A 19,121-nucleotide genomic window follows, 5' to 3' on the forward strand; every position below is an offset into this window, starting at 1 on the left:
TGTGGCTGAGTCTCCTGGGCTGTTGCCTGGGGGGAAGTGGGCGGGGGATGGGGGGATTTGAGAGGGGGGTTGGCATAAGAAAGTGGGATTGTGTTGTGGTACCTCCCATTTATTGCCCCGTTGTAGCTGCTAGATTCTGTTTTTTTAACTCGGACAGTGCATTGAGGCCTCCTAACCAGACCTCAGTTCCAATGCTCTTCCCTTAAAACAAGGTGAAGTCTAATTGTAACACAATTGGCAAAATACTTTTTGCACCCCTGTAAGTCGCTAGTAAATGGTATCACTGGTTACTAGGGCATGGGTGCTAGAGAAGGCCCCTAAAGGCTGCAGCATATCTTATGCCACCCTAAGGGACCCACACAAACATTTCACGCAGACTGCCATTGCATGCTGCGTGACATGGTGCAAACCATGAGTTAAACCTTACAATGGCACACTCCTGTGTATCATGCCAAAGTCACTACTGCATTTAATATAAGCAAGTCACCCCTACAGCAAGCATGTTGGTCCTAAGGCAGAGTGCTTTATATTTTCTGTGAGGACATATCTGCATGAGCATGTATGAACCTGTGATGTCTAGTTCTATTACTAGATATTGGCAATAAACAGGGAAGCCATTTTCAGGTATGTACTTGCCACTGATCAAAACGAGTTTCAAACCTACAAAATAGTTTCACTGAAACATATGGTGTTTGATATCAGACACCTCGTTTTGATAAACCCACACGGATTCCAGTGATGTATTTATTAATACCTGCACCCAGAGGGTACTTTAGAGGTAACCCCTGAACCCTACTAGTCCTCTAGTGTGCTGGCTGACTGGCCCTGTCCAGCATGCCACCACAGATGAGTTGCTGACCCCTAAGTAGGTGAGAGCCTCATTCTGAGAAGTCAGAAACAATGTCTGCTCTGGCAGGACGTGTGTATGCCTCCTTCAGCAGGAAGGCTAGCAAATCAGCATAGTTTCCTACACTGATACCTCCGTGCATCATGGTTTTACTGTGATTGGGCTCCTTGGACCAGGATGGAAAGTAGAGTAGTGTCTAGATTGCATGGCCCTTGCTGCTCATGGCCAGTAAGGCAGTATCTCTTTCTTTGTCATCTTGAAGTTCAGAACTGGCCAAGCCAACTAGCTATTTTGGCACCTATGGGATTTTTCCCACTCCTAGTTTTAGACAGCAAATCAATAGACTTGTGACGTGTCAGTAGAGGGTGTATAGATTCCTCCATCAAAAAGTTGAAGGAGCCATTGGTTTGAGCTGTACCATTAGATCTAAGATTGATGTCCTCTGCTGAATCTGAATGCGCTTCAGAAGCGTCTTAACAGCACTTGGGACAGTTGTCATAGTGGAGTTCAGACCGAGGGCTTCATCACTAGCAGACTATTACCCCCAAATGGCAACAGAAAGGCTTTTAAAATGGTTGTAGAAATAGGAACAGCAGTATGAAGTTGTCCCTCATGGCTCCTGACAGCTTCCTCCCCTTAACTCTGTGAGTGCTCTGATGGAAATGGTTCTTACAATGCAGCAGTCGTGTATGAACCTTTTGTTTATATTGCCACTACTATATTCCATTTATCAGAGGCTGCTTCTCCCCATCTGTGCATCAACGTTACAGGCTGATCGCTGCATGCTTCAGAGCGCCGCCTGCAGGACAGACCTAGAGATGATGTTGCTATCCCACAGCAGCACGTCTGCATGTCGCTGCTGGAGAGGCAGGAGGAAGGCCTAGGATGCTGCCTGCTATCAGCTTCTGGTGACTGAATCTTGGAGAACTGGGATCCTCTTCCTTCCTTGGGTGACACTTTTGTTGCCAGAGCTACCATAAATGAGCTACTACTGGGGCTAGGGCACATGCGGCCATTACAGGGAAGAAACCACCAATGATGAGAGGAAACCCATACCCCTATAAATAATAATTTGTGCCCGCAATCCATGCTGGGGAGGTCATGTTAGAGACATCAAGTAATAGAATCCCATTATCGTTTTGAGTAAAATAAAATATAAACATGAACAGGGAGAGGGTAGCTTCTCTAAAAAAAAGTAGCTACATGAAAAAATAATGCAACAAATATAAATCCTACAACCCGTATATAGGATACCACCTAATATAGGAGACTTACTTACATTTTCAGAATTCAAAATGAAAAAAACAAAGCGATGATAAGCTGAAGGCCATTCGGACTGTGAGCCACCATTTGTGCTGAGTAGGCCCAAAATTAATATGAGGTTTAAATACGTCAGCACTGAAATGAGACATTGAAACAACGAAAACAGAAAAAGAAATGTGGTTTGTATATTTGTAAAATACATAGAATTTGTACTCGTATATATTTTTTAGGTCAGCAGCAATTTAAATACACATTCTGAATGAAATTGTGCTTTGTTTGCGAAGAAATATGTAGACCATTTAAAGATTGTTGATGTTAATTGTACACTTGTTTTTTTTCAGATTACTGTATAAAACGTACTTTTTACATAAAAATAAATCAGTAATAAAAGTATGACACACTGAATTGAGACAATTTTTCCTTATTTGTTCTGGAGCAGAGATAACAATTAATAGATAATCTCACTGAATTATTATTTGACAGGCAATGAGCAAAACATTTTCCTCTATTAAAAAAAACAATAATTCGATCCCCACCTTTGCACATAAAAGAGCAGCCATAACTTTACTCGTCATTGAAGGCCTGTTGCACCTCCTTTTTGCTGGCAGTCCGGCAACAATGGCAATGTCTTTTCAGGAATTCTTTAACAGAGGCAGGATGGTTAGCCTATTAAAAATTGATTGCTCTTGAGACGCAAGAATTAGCGGGGTACACAAGAATAGAATTGGGTGCAAAAATAAAACATAGGCTTTAGCCTGTGCCTCATGTTTGAGGAAATCCATGGTTTTCTGGAAACCTACCTTTCCATCTGTCCCTAAAGAAGTTCACTAGAACAGGAGAAGAAATCCTGAGTCATTGCTGAACCTACCTCGTTTGTCGTTGGATATGTAAGTGAGGGAGATCTCTTGTTTGATCCCACATGTCCACCTGGGTGAAGAAGAGAGGAGAGATAGTGAGTTGGACACAGAACTGTCATGTAGGACCACCTGAGATATCTTGCAAGTACAAAAGCGAGTGTTCTTAGTGGCTCCATATATAAGTCTGAAAACGTAAGAGTGCCGAAGGTTCAAGACCCTGGTTGGGCTCAGTTGAATTTTTAAAATCCAGGGATGATGGAGGGGGTTGTTGTTCTCATCCATGTGTTTGCACTACTTGTGTATTGCATTCCTATTGCACTGCTGTGGTTGTATTTGTTTGGTGGATGAGAAATGACCCTAAATTTCTTTGTTCTCTCAGGGGATGTTCGAACCCTATTTGAAAAGCTTTTATATCCGATCCACCGACCCAACGCAGATCAAGGTTTTAAAGGTATGCTCTTTTTGTGTGTTTCTTTTCCTGCAACAACGATGCTAATCCTTGATGAGCTATTAACCAGACCAATAATTAAAATGGCAGGTATTATGTGTAAAAAGAGAGCAGCATTGATATTTGCAAGGCCAAGCTAAACATACTTCTTCCAGCAGCTACATTCCATTTGCTGTGATGTTATAGTTTTTGCTGGAGGTGTGCTTCGGATTTCAGCTCATATGTAGATTGTTATGCATACATATTTTCTGAGTAGATGTAGACTCAGATTATTGTATTTGCCATGACTGTCAGACTATATAGACTGTATACTAGTCTAGTACTATATACTAGTTATGTATAATTACTTCTATATGAATATGAAACAAAGAATAGCGTCAGATTCTATCACTGTTTTGATGATGGCGGTTTTGAATCTTTCTAGGAATTACTCACTTTTTTTTTTTATTTCACTCACAGTTGGAGGTTCTCACTAATTTGGCGAATGAAACCAACATTTCCACCATCCTGCGAGAGTTCCAGGTACGCAGAATCCTGGTGTCTGTAAATCCAAGGATACTAGTACTGTTAGGTCGCACTCTGCGGAATCCAGATGCAGCAAGAATGGTCCACCTCCTGACCTCACTTACACCCTGACAACTATGTTATACAGGGTGTTCGAGTGATCGGGCGAGGGAAGGGAAGGAAGGGAACAGCGGGGAAAGGGAACCTGTAAGAGAAAACATACGATTATATAAATCATTCAAGTATACATTCTACTCTCATGTTTTCTCACTAGTATAATTCTAGTCACCTTGAGCAAGCCCCCTATAGCTCCTGCTTCTGTAGTTGTTCCAATGTACTCAAATGCTTCCTCACCTATGCAACACAAGATACTTGTTAATAACCTCAACAAGAGTACCTTCTCCGAAGTAGTATGTCTATAACTACCAAACGTACCCCCAGATACCTGGAAATCAAATATAACTGTGAACGGGAAATTCTCTTCAATGATAAGTCTCATAAGAGCAGACAGGGATTCACACAAAGAAGGAAGTGCTAAACGGAACTTCAATACTGGCACACTTTCAAAAGAAGTTCCTTCCTTTCAAGTTCAGAAAAACAAAATAATGTCCTGAGTCTATGTTATTCCAATCACCACACATCAACTCAGCAAAGCTTTAATTCAGGTACTAGACAAACACGGAATCCAATTACGGCAAGGCGTAGTTAACCGTCAACACTGCCTTCCGCTTTGGCAATTGTAATCCACAGGTCTTAAATCATAGCATCAATGATTTTTCGCAAGTCCACCAAACACGGTAAAGCGTAGTGCGCTACCACTGCTTTCCGCTCTCATTTGAAGTAGGATTGCAGTAACAGCCGCTACTGAATCTCTCCTTCTTTCGGGCACAATTCAGAGTAAGGAAACCTCTCCGCTTTATCTCCCGTTCCCCTCGTACCTTAAACAGCTTCCCGCTAGGTCCTTCAATGTAATGCAGTTGGGCCGTCTGACAGCGCCAGAACGCTCTCGAGTCTCGAGCGTGTACAATCTTTACCCACTGACAAACAAGGCGCAAGAGTTCTCCGTCTCTCCCGGAACTGGAACCAAACACTCGCCTGTAACTCGATACACGGTCCCGCCCTCTAGTCATAGAGTGCCTCTTGCCATGGCCTCATGGGAATTGTAGTTTGAGGAGGCCAGACAGGCACGGCTACGCTAGGTCCTGACAAGTACCGTTCAGTGTCCATGACATCCCCCACCAGCTCCCAAAATAGCGAAATGCACAGTATTTTGTTCAATATGACATTTTCCATTTTACAAACACGTTTTAATGTAAGTAGATGTTTAGCTTTGATTTGGAGTTCTGTATTTTGTCTGTGCAGTGTGAGGCTTAGGGCTGATTTAGAGTTGGATTGTAATAGAAATTCATTTGATTTGTGAAAGAAAAGCTAAATCCAGAGGACACCATATTATCGCTATTGAGTGTCCTCTGGGTTTTGTGCTTTTGCCACAATTCACAGGGTTTTCTACTATCACCTAATATACATCATGTATGGAGTCTTTCATTGTTTTGGTACAGGAACACTTCTCCTGGCAAATTGCTCCCCTGGCCTTCCACCTCTTTCAATAAATATTTAATTTCCTCAGTTGGCAGACATGTTTCACTCTCACGCTTTGTATGTTGTAAGCTTTCTAACTTGAGCATGTATGCCGCATTGTCAGTGTTGAAGGAAACAACGTTCTGGAAGTCTATGCTGTACTCTGTGAGCACCTTTACAACAGCTTGCGCTACAGTCCCATGGTTGCACTGGGATAGGAAGACTGTGTCCACCAGGTAGGTTTGGATCTGACGGTCACCCTGCGGAGAGACTACTCCAACTAGCACATTCAAAACACACCGCCCTTCGACATCTGGTGTTTCGTCAAAGATAACGCTAATCTTCTGATCTTTCAATAGCTCTTTCAGCTCGTTCTTGGCACTTGTATATCTCTCTGGGAGATACCGTTCTTGCAGCTGATGACTCCCAGGTATCGCTCCACCATTCCGTACTCGCTCGTGCAGGAACTTGCGCAACACAGGGTGGTCGGTTTTGCTGAGCGGAATGTTCAACGCGGTGCAGACATTAACCCACTCAGTTATCATTTCGTGGTTTGCGGCACCGGCAGCTGTACTCTTGGTGAACAGCGAGTTCACTGTCATCTGGCGTGCGCGTTTCGGCGAAGATTGAAGGTCAGGATCATCTGAACAGCGCTTCAAATGTTTTTGGGACCGCACATGCATATCCACAGTGTGTTTCCGGATGTGGTCCACCGCCACATTGCACACACTGCAAAACAGCACCCCACCATCAGCGTGCATCACATTGCTGTAGTCTCTGGCCCGGTCTGCTGCGGTTATCTGGGTGGGCAGATGTGATCTGTGCTTCACACCCTTTGCAGGCTGCATAAACTTCTCCATTCTGCTTTTCTTGTGGTGGCTTGTTGCTCCCTTGTAAAACAGAAGATCTCCCGGTTGTGGCGCAGTCAGTTAACTCACCTACAAAGATAGTTGGTATTACTAAAGACACCTCAAAGGGGGGAAAGGCAATTGTTGAAAGGAAAGTTCAGAAAGCGCCGGTGCTCAACGATAAGAAATGCATGCAACCCTGAGGCACAAGTAAAGTGACAAACGTGTTGGGCCATAACTGCAATGGTAAATGCCAGTCCCCGAACGGTGTTGAGCAAACAGACAGTGTGAAAAGCGCAGGGGGAAAAAGCCATAGCAATTGTTGAAAAGCTCAAATTAAGTGCCCGAAAATAGAAAATGTAACATGCCAACGGTTACATGGGTGGTGCAAATTCGACCAAAACGTGTCCAGTCAGCCACGTGCAAAGAAAGAGAAAGAATTGCCCCAAAATAAACAACGATGAAATTCCCCCGAGGTGCCCACAACCCCAAACTTACCAGTGCGCTGTGGCAGCTGACCCAATTCTGGCTCTTGCAACAGCAGATTCTTCCCAGTGATGCTCTGCAAAAGAAACCAAGTAAAGAGTTAGGAAACTCACCTGGTGCCCACAACCCCAAACTTACCAGTGCGCTGCGGCAGCTGGGCCAATGAGTCTTGAAGCTGCAGTCCCTTGCCCCACAGAGAAAACAGCAATTGCCCCAAACCAAAATAAACAACGATGAAATTCCCCCGAGGTGCCCACAACCCCAAACTTACCAGTGCGCTGTGGCAGCTGACCCAATTCTGGCTCTTGCAACAGCAGATTCTTCCCAGTGATGCTCTGCAAAAGAAACCAAGTAAAGAGTTAGGAAACTCACCTGGTGCCCACAACCCCAAACTTACCAGTGCGCTGCGGCAGCTGGGCCAATGAGTCTTGAAGCTGCAGTCCCTTGCCCCAGTGATGCTCTGCAAAAGAACACAAGTAAAGACTTAGGATACTCACCAGGTGCCCAGGACACCAAACTTACCAGTGCGCAGCGGCACCTGGCCCAATGGCAAGTAAAAATTAATGGCAAAGGGTCAGGATTCAGGACAAAAAAATCAGTGACAGTAAAAAATCATGCCAAAGGGTCAAGATTCAGCAAAAAAATGCAGTACAGTCCAGAGAACACAACAATTCCCCCGAACCAAAACAAACAATTATGACATTCCCCAGAGGTGCCCACAACCCCAAACTTACCAGTGCGCTGCGGCAGCTGACCCAAGTCTGGCTCTTGCAACAGCGGATTCTTCCCAGTGATGCTCTGCAAAAGAAACCAAGTAAAGAGTTAGGAAACTCACCAGGTGCCCACAACCCCAAACTTACCAGTGCGCAGCAGCACCTGGCCCAATGGCAAGTAAAAATTAATGGCAAAGGGTCAGGATTCAGGACAAAATAATCAGTGACAGTAAAAAATCATGCCAAAGGGTCAAGATTCAGCAAAAAAATGCAGTACAGTCCAGAGAACACAACAATTCCCCCGAACCAAAACAAACAATTATGACATTCCCCAGAGGTGCCCACAACCCCAAACTTACCAGTGCGCTGCGGCAGCTGACCCAAGTCTGGCTCTTGCAACAGCGGATTCTTCCCAGTGATGCTCTGCAAAAGAAACCAAGTAAAGAGTTAGGAAACTCACCAGGTGCCCACAACCCCAAACTTACCAGTGCGCAGCGGCACCTGGCCCAATGGCAAGTAAAAATTAATGGCAAAGGGTCAGGATTCAGGACAAAAAAATCAGTGACAGTAAAAAATCATGCCAAAGGGTCAAGATTCAGCAAAAAAATGCAGTACAGTCCAGAGAACACAACAATTCCCCCGAACCAAAACAAACAATTATGACATTCCCCAGAGGTGCCCACAACCCCAAACTTACCAGTGCGCTGCGGCAGCTGACCCAAGTCTGGCTCTTGCAACAGCGGATTCTTCCCAGTGATGCTCTGCAAAAGAAACCAAGTAAAGAGTTAGGAAACTCACCAGGTGCCCACAACCCCAAACTTACCAGTGCGCAGCAGCACCTGGCCCAATGGCAAGTAAAAATTAATGGCAAAGGGTCAGGATTCAGGACAAAAAAATCAGTGACAGTAAAAAATCATGCCAAAGGGTCAAGATTCAGCAAAAAAATGCAGTACAGTCCAGAGAACACAACAATTCCCCCGAACCAAAACAAACAATTATGACATTCCCCAGAGGTGCCCACAACCCCAAACTTACCAGTGCGCTGCGGCAGCTGACCCAAGTCTGGCTCTTGCAACAGCGGATTCTTCCCAGTGATGCTCTGCAAAAGAAACCAAGTAAAGAGTTAGGAAACTCACCTGGTGCCCACAACCCCAAACTTACCAGTGCGCTGCGGCAGCTGGGCCAATGAGTCTTGAAGCTGCAGTCCCTTGCCCCACAGAGAAAACAGCAATTGCCCCAAACCAAAATAAACAACGATGAAATTCCCCAGAGGTGCCCACAACCCCAAACTTACCAGTGCGCTGCGGCAGCTGACCCAAGTCTGGCTCTTGCAACAGCGGATTCTCCCCTGTGATGCTCTGTAACAGAAACCAAGTAAAGAGTTAGGAAACTCACCAGGTGCCCACAACCCCAAACTTACCAGTGCGCAGCGGCACCTGGCCCAATGGCAAGTAAAAATCAATGGCAAAGGGTCAGGATTCAGGACAAAAAAATCAGTAACAGTGACAGTAAAAAATCAGGCCAAAGGGTCAAGATTCAGGAAAAAAATGCAGTACAGTCCAGAGAACACAACAATTCCCCAGAACCAAAAACAAACAATTATGAAATTCCCCAGAGGTGGCCACAACCCCAAACTTACCAGTGCGCTGCGGCAGCTGACCCAATTCTGGCTCTTGCAAAAGCAGATTCTTCCCAGTGATGCTCTGCAAAAGAACACAAGTAAAGACTTAGGATACTCACCAGGTGCCCAGGACACCAAACTTACCAGTGCGCTGCGGCAGCTGGGCCAAATGGCTCTTGAAACTGAAGTACAGCGCAAGTAAAAAATCATGAAGAAGGGTCAAGAATCGGGACAAAACTTGAGTGCAGTGACAGTAAAAAATCTGGCCAAAGGGTCAAGATTCAGGAACAAAAATGCAGTACAGTCCAGAGAACACAACAATTCCCCAGAACCAAAAACAAACAATTATGAAATTCCCCAGAAGTGCGCTGCGGCAGCTGGGCCAAATGGCTCTTGAAACTGAAGTTTCCTCACACACACAGAGCAGATACAGCACAGACAGCAGCAGTGCAAGCTTCCCTCACACACAGAGCAGATACAGCACAGACAGCAGCAGTGCAAGCTTCCCTCACACACAGAGCAGATACAGCACAGACAGCAGCAGTGCAAGCTTCCCTCACACACAGAGCAGATACAGCACAGACAGCAGCAGTGCAAGCTTCCCTCACACACAGAGCAGATACAGCACAGACAGCAGCAGTGCAAGCTTCCCTCACACATATGACCATTATTTTCTCATTTTGTTTTAGACACAAAAGTCTGTAGTAAGCAAAAAATTGAGATATTTGTTTGAAAGGCAACCCTTTAGAAATGGTTCAGGCCAAATATTAGTTTGTTAGGCAACAATAATATATTTTTTTAAAGTTGGAAATGTTGTCCTCGGCCATTACTGCAACTTATTGTTACCAGGACTGCACTTTCTGGTCAAAATTATCTGTGACTGGAGTTAGAAATTGAAATATTTCTACCGGAAGTAAAAAAAAGTAGTGGCCATGTTAACGAACATTCTATACAAAACAGTCTCTAAATCTTTATTTTTTTCATACTTTTTCAAAGTAAATGTATGCTAACTAAACGAGAAATGCGTGCACATCAAACTATCTGGAACAAAATATTCCTTAAATAGTGTTTCATGCTAAAGTATTTTGAGTTAAAAAGTTGGAACTATTCACATAATGAATGCCCATTTCACAAATATTCCCACAACGCGTTGGAAATATGCTTCCGGTACTCTGCAATTCACAAGAAATAAGAAGGGTAATATTGTAATCATGCAACCGACACATAATTCCAGGAGTATTTCAATGCACACAAGTATTGATGGATATAGGTTTGTAATCAGGTGTACTGTAATGCAGACGTAGAATGCAAAATTGCATTTGCACATTAAACTTTTCTGTTGTTTTCCACGATGAAAAAGTACTTCTCGTAAAGAACCTCCTTCAACTGCACTCATATACATTTGGGGTGGGAGGGGTGAGATGGGGAGCCCTACCCTCACATTCCTGCCCTATAAACACACTTGCCAAAAATAAATAACAAATCATTTCCAGGATGGGGGAATCTACCCAAACATCACTGGCGAGTGGAATACCCACATGTATACCAGATTGTTGGTGTTCACCAAGTTTTGTGCCAGACCCACCAGCAAACGCCCAGAACCCCTCTGCTGCCTTAGATGCGAGAACGCAGATCATATTTCCCATTGTATATTCTCTTACGCTGCTTGTGAGTTCACTTACATTGGTCACCTGTGCACACAAAAAAATAGCAACCGGGCCCACAGACTTTATCAAAAGGGTTTTACAAGTCTGCGGTTATTACTTTGCAAGCCTTTTCCCCCCATGTACCCCTTTAAACCAAGGAGAGGAAGTAAGGGGGTGACCAGGGTCTGTCTTTCTACCTTCGTTTTTCCTTTAAAAATGTGAATTTCACATAATATAAATTGTACAATTCCATTAAATTAACAGACCGGACTTACCTGTCTTCTGTTTGCCGGCCGGCTTTCCTCCTGCTCCGAGCCCCGGTCTCTGCTGAGGAAGAGTCTTCGTGTCGTCGCTGCAGCTTCGTGCTCTCTCCTCCCCCTCTTGGTGTGGTGCTGGTCTTCTCCCTTCGCTCGGCCGCCGTCTTCTCCTTCTCTCGCCGCAAATGACTGAATGGGTGCCTCGCGCCTTCTTTTAAGGCGGAAAAGGGGGCGACGGGCGGAAACGGTAAATTTCGCGGGCTTTATGGCAAATATCGCGGCATTTGCGGAGATCGCGCGATTTAGCTTTTTTTTTGCAAATCGCGAAATCGCGATAAGCTGGAGGGTCTGTGACTAAGACTTGTAATCCTGCTTGCCTTCCATTGAATTTGTTTTTATCATAATTAGTTCTACTGTACAAATGTTTTTTTGGCCTTCACAAGTCAGGAAAAGTCCTATATGTCATGAGCAGAATTCAGTCCTTGGCTCATGTGCACATTCAGGTCTTGTTATGCAGGAGGTGTACAAGACATAGCTGCACAGGCAAGAGTGCTTTCTTTTGAAACGCTCTAATCATTACATTTCAAGATTTCTGTCGTGAGTTGAATTATTTTGCTTATTTTCATGTTTTACATTTAAACTCTAGAACTGTATAAAGAATATTCCCCCAAGACGAATACAATGAAGAGAGTAAACCCTTACTCTGACATGGCAAAATCAGATTATAATCAGAGCTTGTACGTGTCGGTGAAACTAGTGGACTGACTTCTAAATGGCTAGAGCAGACACAGTGCTGCATGGATTGGTAACTTTTGTACAAAAAAATGAGAGGCAACTAAAAAGCAATTCTTTAAGACAGAGTGATAATAGAGACCAATGTAAATAGGACAACAAGGTCCTCTGTTGGAGTATGTTCTTTTTATTCGTGATTTATTTCACACGTAGCCAGAGAAGTGCGCAGCCAATGCATTTCTTCTACATTTGGCCTCTTCAGGACATCCAGGAGTGCCCAATTAAGTGTCGCCGATTTTCGCTCACCCTATCAATGTTCAATCTTTCAGGTATCTGTAAATGCTCTGGCGATAGAAAACACTGGTAGTTATGTTATGTTATTTGGTATTTATAAAGCGCGCCGCTACTCCCAGGATTGTCCCGTCACTAAGAGAAAAATCACGTAACAGCTAACAGAAAAGCACCCCGAGCACAAGCCGGCCAGGACCCAATGTTGGAAAAGCCATGTTTTTAATTTCCTCCTGAAGGTGAGGAGGTCCTGTACCTGTCTAAGAGAAAGAGGTAGGCTATTCCACAGACGAGAGGACACCACTTGAAAGGATCTTCCCCCTACCCGGGAAAGCAAGACCTTACGAGTAGAGGTCAGAAACTGAGCAGAGGACCTCAGGCTATGTTGAGGTGTATAGTGTTGAAATCCTTCCCTAAGGTGAGGGGCCCCTATCTTATGAAAGGCTTTAAAGACCAAAACTAACGCTTAGAAGTGGATCCTTTTCCGAACCGGAACCCAGTGTAATGAAGACAGAAGATGGGTCGTGCGTGTCCTAGGTCCTGCTAGAAAGATGGCTCTGGATGCCACATTCTGGACCACCTGCAATCGGCCAAGTAAGTAATCCGGGAGGCCCAGGTACAGGGAATTTACATAGTCCAGTCTCGAGACCACCAAGGCCTGGACTACCGTTTTCCTGTAAGAGACTGGGAGCAGGGGGAGAAAGTTCCTCAGCATTCTCAGTGCCCCAAAACAAGTCCCAATTACCGATTAGATCTGAACCTTCATAGAGAGGGCAGCGTGCAATTTGACCACAAGATTTTCCACGGTGGTGACTGAAAATGTGGGGGGAAACATGTCCTTTTTTCAAATAAGTTGTTTTCCTTGTTAGGGTATTATCCTTATTTACAGGGGCCCGTGCTTTTTTCCAGAAATATGTCCTGCGGCCACCATTTGTGCCATGCTACACAAGGACATGAGCCATAGAACATAATCTCCGACTTTTCAGAGTTGCACTTCAGTTGGTTTTGTCTAATCCAAGAGAATACCTTAGTTTAGGACGCCCCCGCGCCGCACGGCCACCAGCTGCTGCGAGTGCCTCCCCGCCTGCCTCTCTGCTCGGCCAGCCGCCGCGCTCGCCTCGTGCTCGCCTCCTGCCTTGCCTCTGTTTGTTTTGGTGTTTTAACTGTTGTTGCATTTCTCTTTTGTATTCTGTATTTTTACTTGGTTCCCCTCTTTTTGCCTGTTTTTCCCCCGTCTCTTCCCTCCCCGCTCCCCGCCACCGCCGCTAAACCCCGCCCCTTTTTCATTCTGTACCCTCCCCGCTCCCGCCTCCCAGCTGCTCCGCCCTCCCTCGCACTTCGCCATATATGGCGACCGTGCGAACGCGCAGCGGTGACGCGCAGCGGGCGCGCCGATTGTGCGCCGAAGGCGCGCCAAAGGTAAGCCCGTCTGCGCCCGTCCGCGCCTGGACCGCGCCCAGTGCCAGGACCCCTGGCCCCCACCGACCCCAGCCCACCCGCCGGACGTACGACGCCGCCACCCTCAACGCACTCAACGCCGGCCGAACCCCTGTATGCTACCAAGCCACCCCGAGACGCACCCACGGACCCTTCAGCTGCCGCTCCTGCAAGTTCACCTGCATCCGGACCTGCACCACACCCGCACCCACCAAGACCAAGACGAGCAACAACAGCAGCCACCTGAAGTGCATCCTGCTCAACACCCGCTCCATCCACAGACACGCCGTCGAGCTCTGGAACCTGCTCGACACCACAGACCCAGACGTCGCCTTCCTCACGGAAACCTGGATGAACGCCTCCTCAGCACCTGACATCGCCATCGCCATCCCGGACGGCTACAAGATCATCCGGAGAGACCGCGTCAACCAGACAGGAGGAGGCATCGCCATCATCCACAGGAACACCATCCGCATCACGACCAACACCGACGACACCATCGCACCCGCCGAACACCTGCACTTCCAGATCCACGTCAACCCCAAGACCACCCTCAGAGGCACCCTCATCTACAGACCCCCGGGACCACGCACACAATTCAGCGAGGACTTCGCCGACTTCATCAGCCCGCTCGCCCTCCCCTCAGCCGACTACATCCTCCTCGGGGACCTCAACTTCCACCTGGAGAACATCGACGACCGCAACACCACCACCCTGCTGGAAAACCTCGCAAACCTGGGACTCAAGCAGCTGGTGACCACCCCCACCCACCTCGCCGGACACACACTCGACGCCGTCTTCTCATCCAGCAAAGACATCGCCTTCAGCCACGCCACTGGACTCCACTGGACGGACCACAGCTGCGTCCACTTCACCTTCAGAAGAACGACGACCCACCACCACCAGCAACAGGTTGCCCGAAGAAGCTGGAACAAGATCACAGCCGACCAGCTCGCCGCTTCCCTGGGTCAGCACCCTCCCGCCAGCTCAGCGAACCCCAGCCAGGCCGCCGACAACCTCACGAAGTGGATCAGCAACTGCGCGGACGAACTCGCCCCGCTGAGGACCCCGCCCAGCAGACCCGGCAGCAAGAAAACCCCATGGTTCACAGACGAACTCAAGACCTCCAAGAAGGACTGCCGAGCCCTCGAGAAAGTCTGGAGAACACCGGACAACATGACCACCCTCAAGCTCGCCACCCGGAAGCACCACCAACTGATCCGCGCCACCAAGAGAACTGCATTCCAGGACCGGCTGGACAACAACACACACAACTGCAAGGAACTCTTCAACATCGTGAAAGAGCTCTCCAACCCCAGCGCCGGAAACAACGACATCACCCCATCGCAAGACCTCTGCAACTCCCTCGCCTCCTACTTCCACAACAAGATCACGGACATTCACAACAGCTTCAGCATTCGACCATCGCACACAACGACCGCAGCACCGCCGCCCACCACCACCCTCCACGCCTGGACTCCGATCAGCACCGATGACACCGTCCGCATGATGAACTCCATCCACTCCGGATCTCCGACCGACCCCTGCCCTCACCACGTCTTCAACAAGGCCGACGCTGTCATCGCACCCCACCTGCGGGACATCATCAACACCTCCTTCGACACCGCCACCTTCCCGGAGGGCTGGAAGCACGCCGAGCTCAGCGCTCTACTTAAGAAACCCACTGCGGACCCCACCGAACTGAAGAATTACCGCCCTATCTCGCTCCTCTCGTTCCCAGCCAAAGTCATCGAGAAGACCGTCAACAAACAGCTGGCCGCCTTCCTCGAGACGAATGGATCCCTCGACCCCTCACAGTCCGGCTTCCGTGCCAACCACAGCACCGAGACCGCCCTCATCGCTGCCACCGATGACATCCGAGCCCTGATGGACAACGGAGAAACAGCGGCCCTCATCCTCCTAGACCTCTCCGCGGCTTTCGATACTGTCTGCCACCGCACCCTAGTGCAGCGCCTCAGCAACGTCGGAATTCAGGGGAAGGCACTGGAATGGATCGTCTCCTTCCTCGACGGAAGAACACAGAGAGTCCGTCTACCACCGTACAAGTCAGAGGCCACCGGAGTCATCTGCGACGTCCCTCAAGGATCCTCCCTGAGCCCCACCCTCTTCAACGTCTACATGAGCCCCCTCGCGACCATCGCACGCCAACACAACCTGAACATCATCTCCTACGCCGATGACACCCAGCTGATCCTCTCCCTGACCAACGACCCCGCCGCCGCCAGAGCCAACCTTCACGAAGGGATGAAAGATGTAGCCGAGTGGATGACGACCAGCCGCCTGAAACTGAACTCAGACAAGACGGAAGTCCTCATCCTGGGTTCCTCGCCCTCCGCCTGGGATGACTCCTGGTGGCCCCCCGCCCTGGGCACCGCACCCAAACCGACAGACCACGCACGCAACCTGGGCTTCATCCTGGACTCCTCCCTCTCCATGACCAGACAAGTCAACGCCGTCTCCTCGTCATGCTTCAACATCCTGCGCATGCTACGGAAGATCTTCCGGTGGATCCCCACCGAAACCAGGAAGACGGTCACCCAGGCCCTCGTCACCAGCCGACTGGACTACGGCAACGCCCTCTACGCCGGAACCACCGCCAAGCTCCAGAAGAGACTCCAGCGGATCCAGAACGCCTCAGCCAGACTCATCCTCGACATCCCCCGACGCAGCCACATCTCCGGACATCTGAGAGACCTGCACTGGCTCCCCGTCAACAAGAGAATCACCTTCCGTCTTCTCACCCACGCACACAAAGCCCTGCACGACCAAGGCCCGAGCTACCTCAACAACCGCATCAACTTCTACACTCCTAAACGCCACCTCCGATCAGCCAGTCACGCCCTCGCCGCCGTCCCCCGCATCCGAAGAACGACAACAGGAGGAAGGTCCTTCTCCTACCTGGCCGCCAAGACCTGGAACTCCCTCCCGACCGACCTGCGCCTGACCCAAGACCACCTCTCCTTCAGGAAGAAGCTCAAGACCTGGCTGTTCGAGCAGTAGCAGCACCCCCCCCCCTCCCAAGCGCCTTGAGACCCTCCGGGTGAGTAGTGCGCTCTCTAAATGTCACTGATTGATTGATTGATACCTCTGAGAGGCAGTTGTTGATCACATTGCCTTTGAACTCAGCACCCTTCTCGCAAGTGAACAACAATTGCGTGTTGTGCTCGTACAACACTATTTTGGCACTGTATTTCTCGGCGAGGAGTGCAAGAGGAGCCATATACAAGTTGAACAGTGTTGGGCTCAGAATTGAGCCCTGTGAGACCCCGACATTCATGGGAGGGATTATAGCAGCGAAAGGAGGGGACCAAGTAGTTTGTAAACGGTTGTTTGAGAAGGAGATGAACCATCTCAATACCGTGCCTCCAATACCGCCCTCCTTAAGTCTTTGCAGTAATCTGTTGTGGGGCACGGTATCAAAGGCTGCGGAAAGTTCTAACAACACCAAAACTGGATTGCCTTCTCTATCCAGTGTAGCTTTGATAGTTTCAGCGACTTCTAATAAGGCCGTTTCCGTGCTGAAATTAGCTCTGAGGCCCGGCTGACTCAGGTGCAGAAGATGGTTGGCCTCCACGTAATCCTTTGTGACCGTGTTGACGTATTTTTCCAAAACCCTGGAGAAAAAAGACAGCAAGGATAAAGGCCTATAGTTACCGGCGACCACTGGGTCTGCCATGGGAGCGGGAGAATTTTTGCATGTTTCCAGCTTTGCAGCATGTGCCCCTCACGCAGGGCGGTGTTCAAATAAAATTAACAGCAGGGTTTATCACTTCTTCAATAGATGTAAGTACTTTTGCTATACAGGGATCAGATCATGAGCCGGACCTAAGAGCCAGGGAGTGACCCCTGACCCTGCTGGCAGGCAAGGTCACCCCCTACTGCCGATCAGCACCACCTGCGTATGCTCGCCCCGCTGCTGCCGCTCCTTGCGTGTGCTCGAGTCTTCTGTGCCCCAGTTCGCCACTGTACACTGGTTTGCCTAATTTGCCTCTTAAACTTGTCTTTTGTATTGAGTTTGCCCTTATCTTGTATTTTCTGCCTGTTATTCTGTGTCCACTTGCTCCGTTTTCCCGTTGTTGCCCAGTTCGCACCCCCCTTTTTTGCCATCTGTTTCCTGCTTTTCCCGCCGATGCCCCCTGCGGCCACGCCCCCTCGCCGCCCCGCTACCGCCTCCCATCTGCTCCTCCCTCCATCCCCTCCTTAAATTACGGCCGCTGCCCGGATGCGCAGAGGGCGCGCCGCTGCCACGCCGAAGGCACACCAAAGGCAAGCCCGTCTGCGCCCGTCCGTGATGGACCGCACCTAGCGCCAGACCCCCTAGACTCACGATGCCAGACTCCGGTACGACGCAGACACCCTCCACGCTCTCAACACCAACCGAGACCACCGCTGCTTCCAGGCCGCCCCGAAACGCACCCACGGGCCCTTCTCCTGCCACACCCTGCCACTTCACCTGCGATAGAACCACCAAACCTCCCAGGACCGTACCCAACAACAACCTTCGCTGCATACTCCTCAACACCCGCTCCGCATGCAAACACGCCATCGAACTCTGGGACCTGCTCGACACCTCTGCCCCAGACGTTGCCTTCCTGACCGAGACATGGTGGAACAACTCCGCGGCACCGGACATCGCCATAGCCATCCCGGAAGGCTACAAGATCTCCCGCAGAGACCGCACCAACGGAATTGGAGGAGGAATAGCCATCGTCCACAAGTCCACCCTCCAGGTACACACCCTGGCAGATGACTCCCTCAACTCTGCCGAACACCTTCACTTCAGGATCCACACCGACCCCCAACACCACCCTCAGAGGAACACTCGTCTACAGACCCCCCCGGACCCCGGGCCCTCTTCAGCGACTCCATCGCCGACCTCGCCAGCACCCACGCACTCGCCTCCACGGACTACATCCTCCACAGGGACTTGAACTTCCACCTCAAGAACGACGCCAACTCCGCCACCCTGATCGACAACCTTGCCAACCTCGGCCTCTGACAACTCGTCACTGAACCGACCCACACCGCCAGCCACACACTCGACCCTGTCTTCTCCACAAGCACCCACATCACCTTCAACCACACCACCGAACTCCACTGGACCGACCACCGCTGCATCCACTTCACCTTCAAGAAACCAACCACGCACCACTGCACCCAACAGCTGCCCCGCCGCTGCTGGAGCAAAGTCACCGAAGACCAGCTGACCTCCACGCTCGACCATAACCCGCCAATCGACCCCACCAACACAGATACCGCTGCCCAAAACTTCAGATAGTGGATCGACGACTGCGCCAACACCCTTGCCCCGCTCAAGAAATCCTCCATCAACCCCAGCAAGAAAGCCACCTGGTTCACCGAAGAACCCCAGACCTCCAAACGTACATGCCGGAAGCTGGAGAAGGAGTGGCTCCAAGACCGCACACCAAACAGCCACGCAGCCCACAAGGACACCACCCGCAGACATCACCACCTCATCAGATCAGCCAAGAGATCTTCCCTCAAAACCCGCCTGGACAACAACGCACACGACAGCAAAGAGCTTTTCCACATAGTGAAGGAATTCTCCAACCCC

At 49.1% G+C, this 19,121-nt stretch overlaps 1 protein-coding gene across 1 annotated transcript in view; it reads left to right on the forward strand.

Moving 5' to 3' along the window:
- Window positions 1-19,121, forward strand: part of AP3B2 (adaptor related protein complex 3 subunit beta 2) — a 352,683-nt gene that overhangs the window by 129,744 nt on the left and 203,818 nt on the right. The window contains exons 11-12 of the mRNA XM_078684977.1: window positions 3,347-3,418; window positions 3,875-3,937. Coding sequence (XP_078541103.1) covers window positions 3,347-3,418; window positions 3,875-3,937 — 135 coding nt within the window. The remainder of the gene's footprint in view (window positions 1-3,346; window positions 3,419-3,874; window positions 3,938-19,121) is intronic.

Source organism: Lissotriton helveticus, chromosome 3_2, assembly GCF_964261635.1.
Source record: "Lissotriton helveticus chromosome 3_2, aLisHel1.1, whole genome shotgun sequence".
NCBI classification, from domain to species: domain Eukaryota; kingdom Metazoa; phylum Chordata; class Amphibia; order Caudata; family Salamandridae; genus Lissotriton; species Lissotriton helveticus.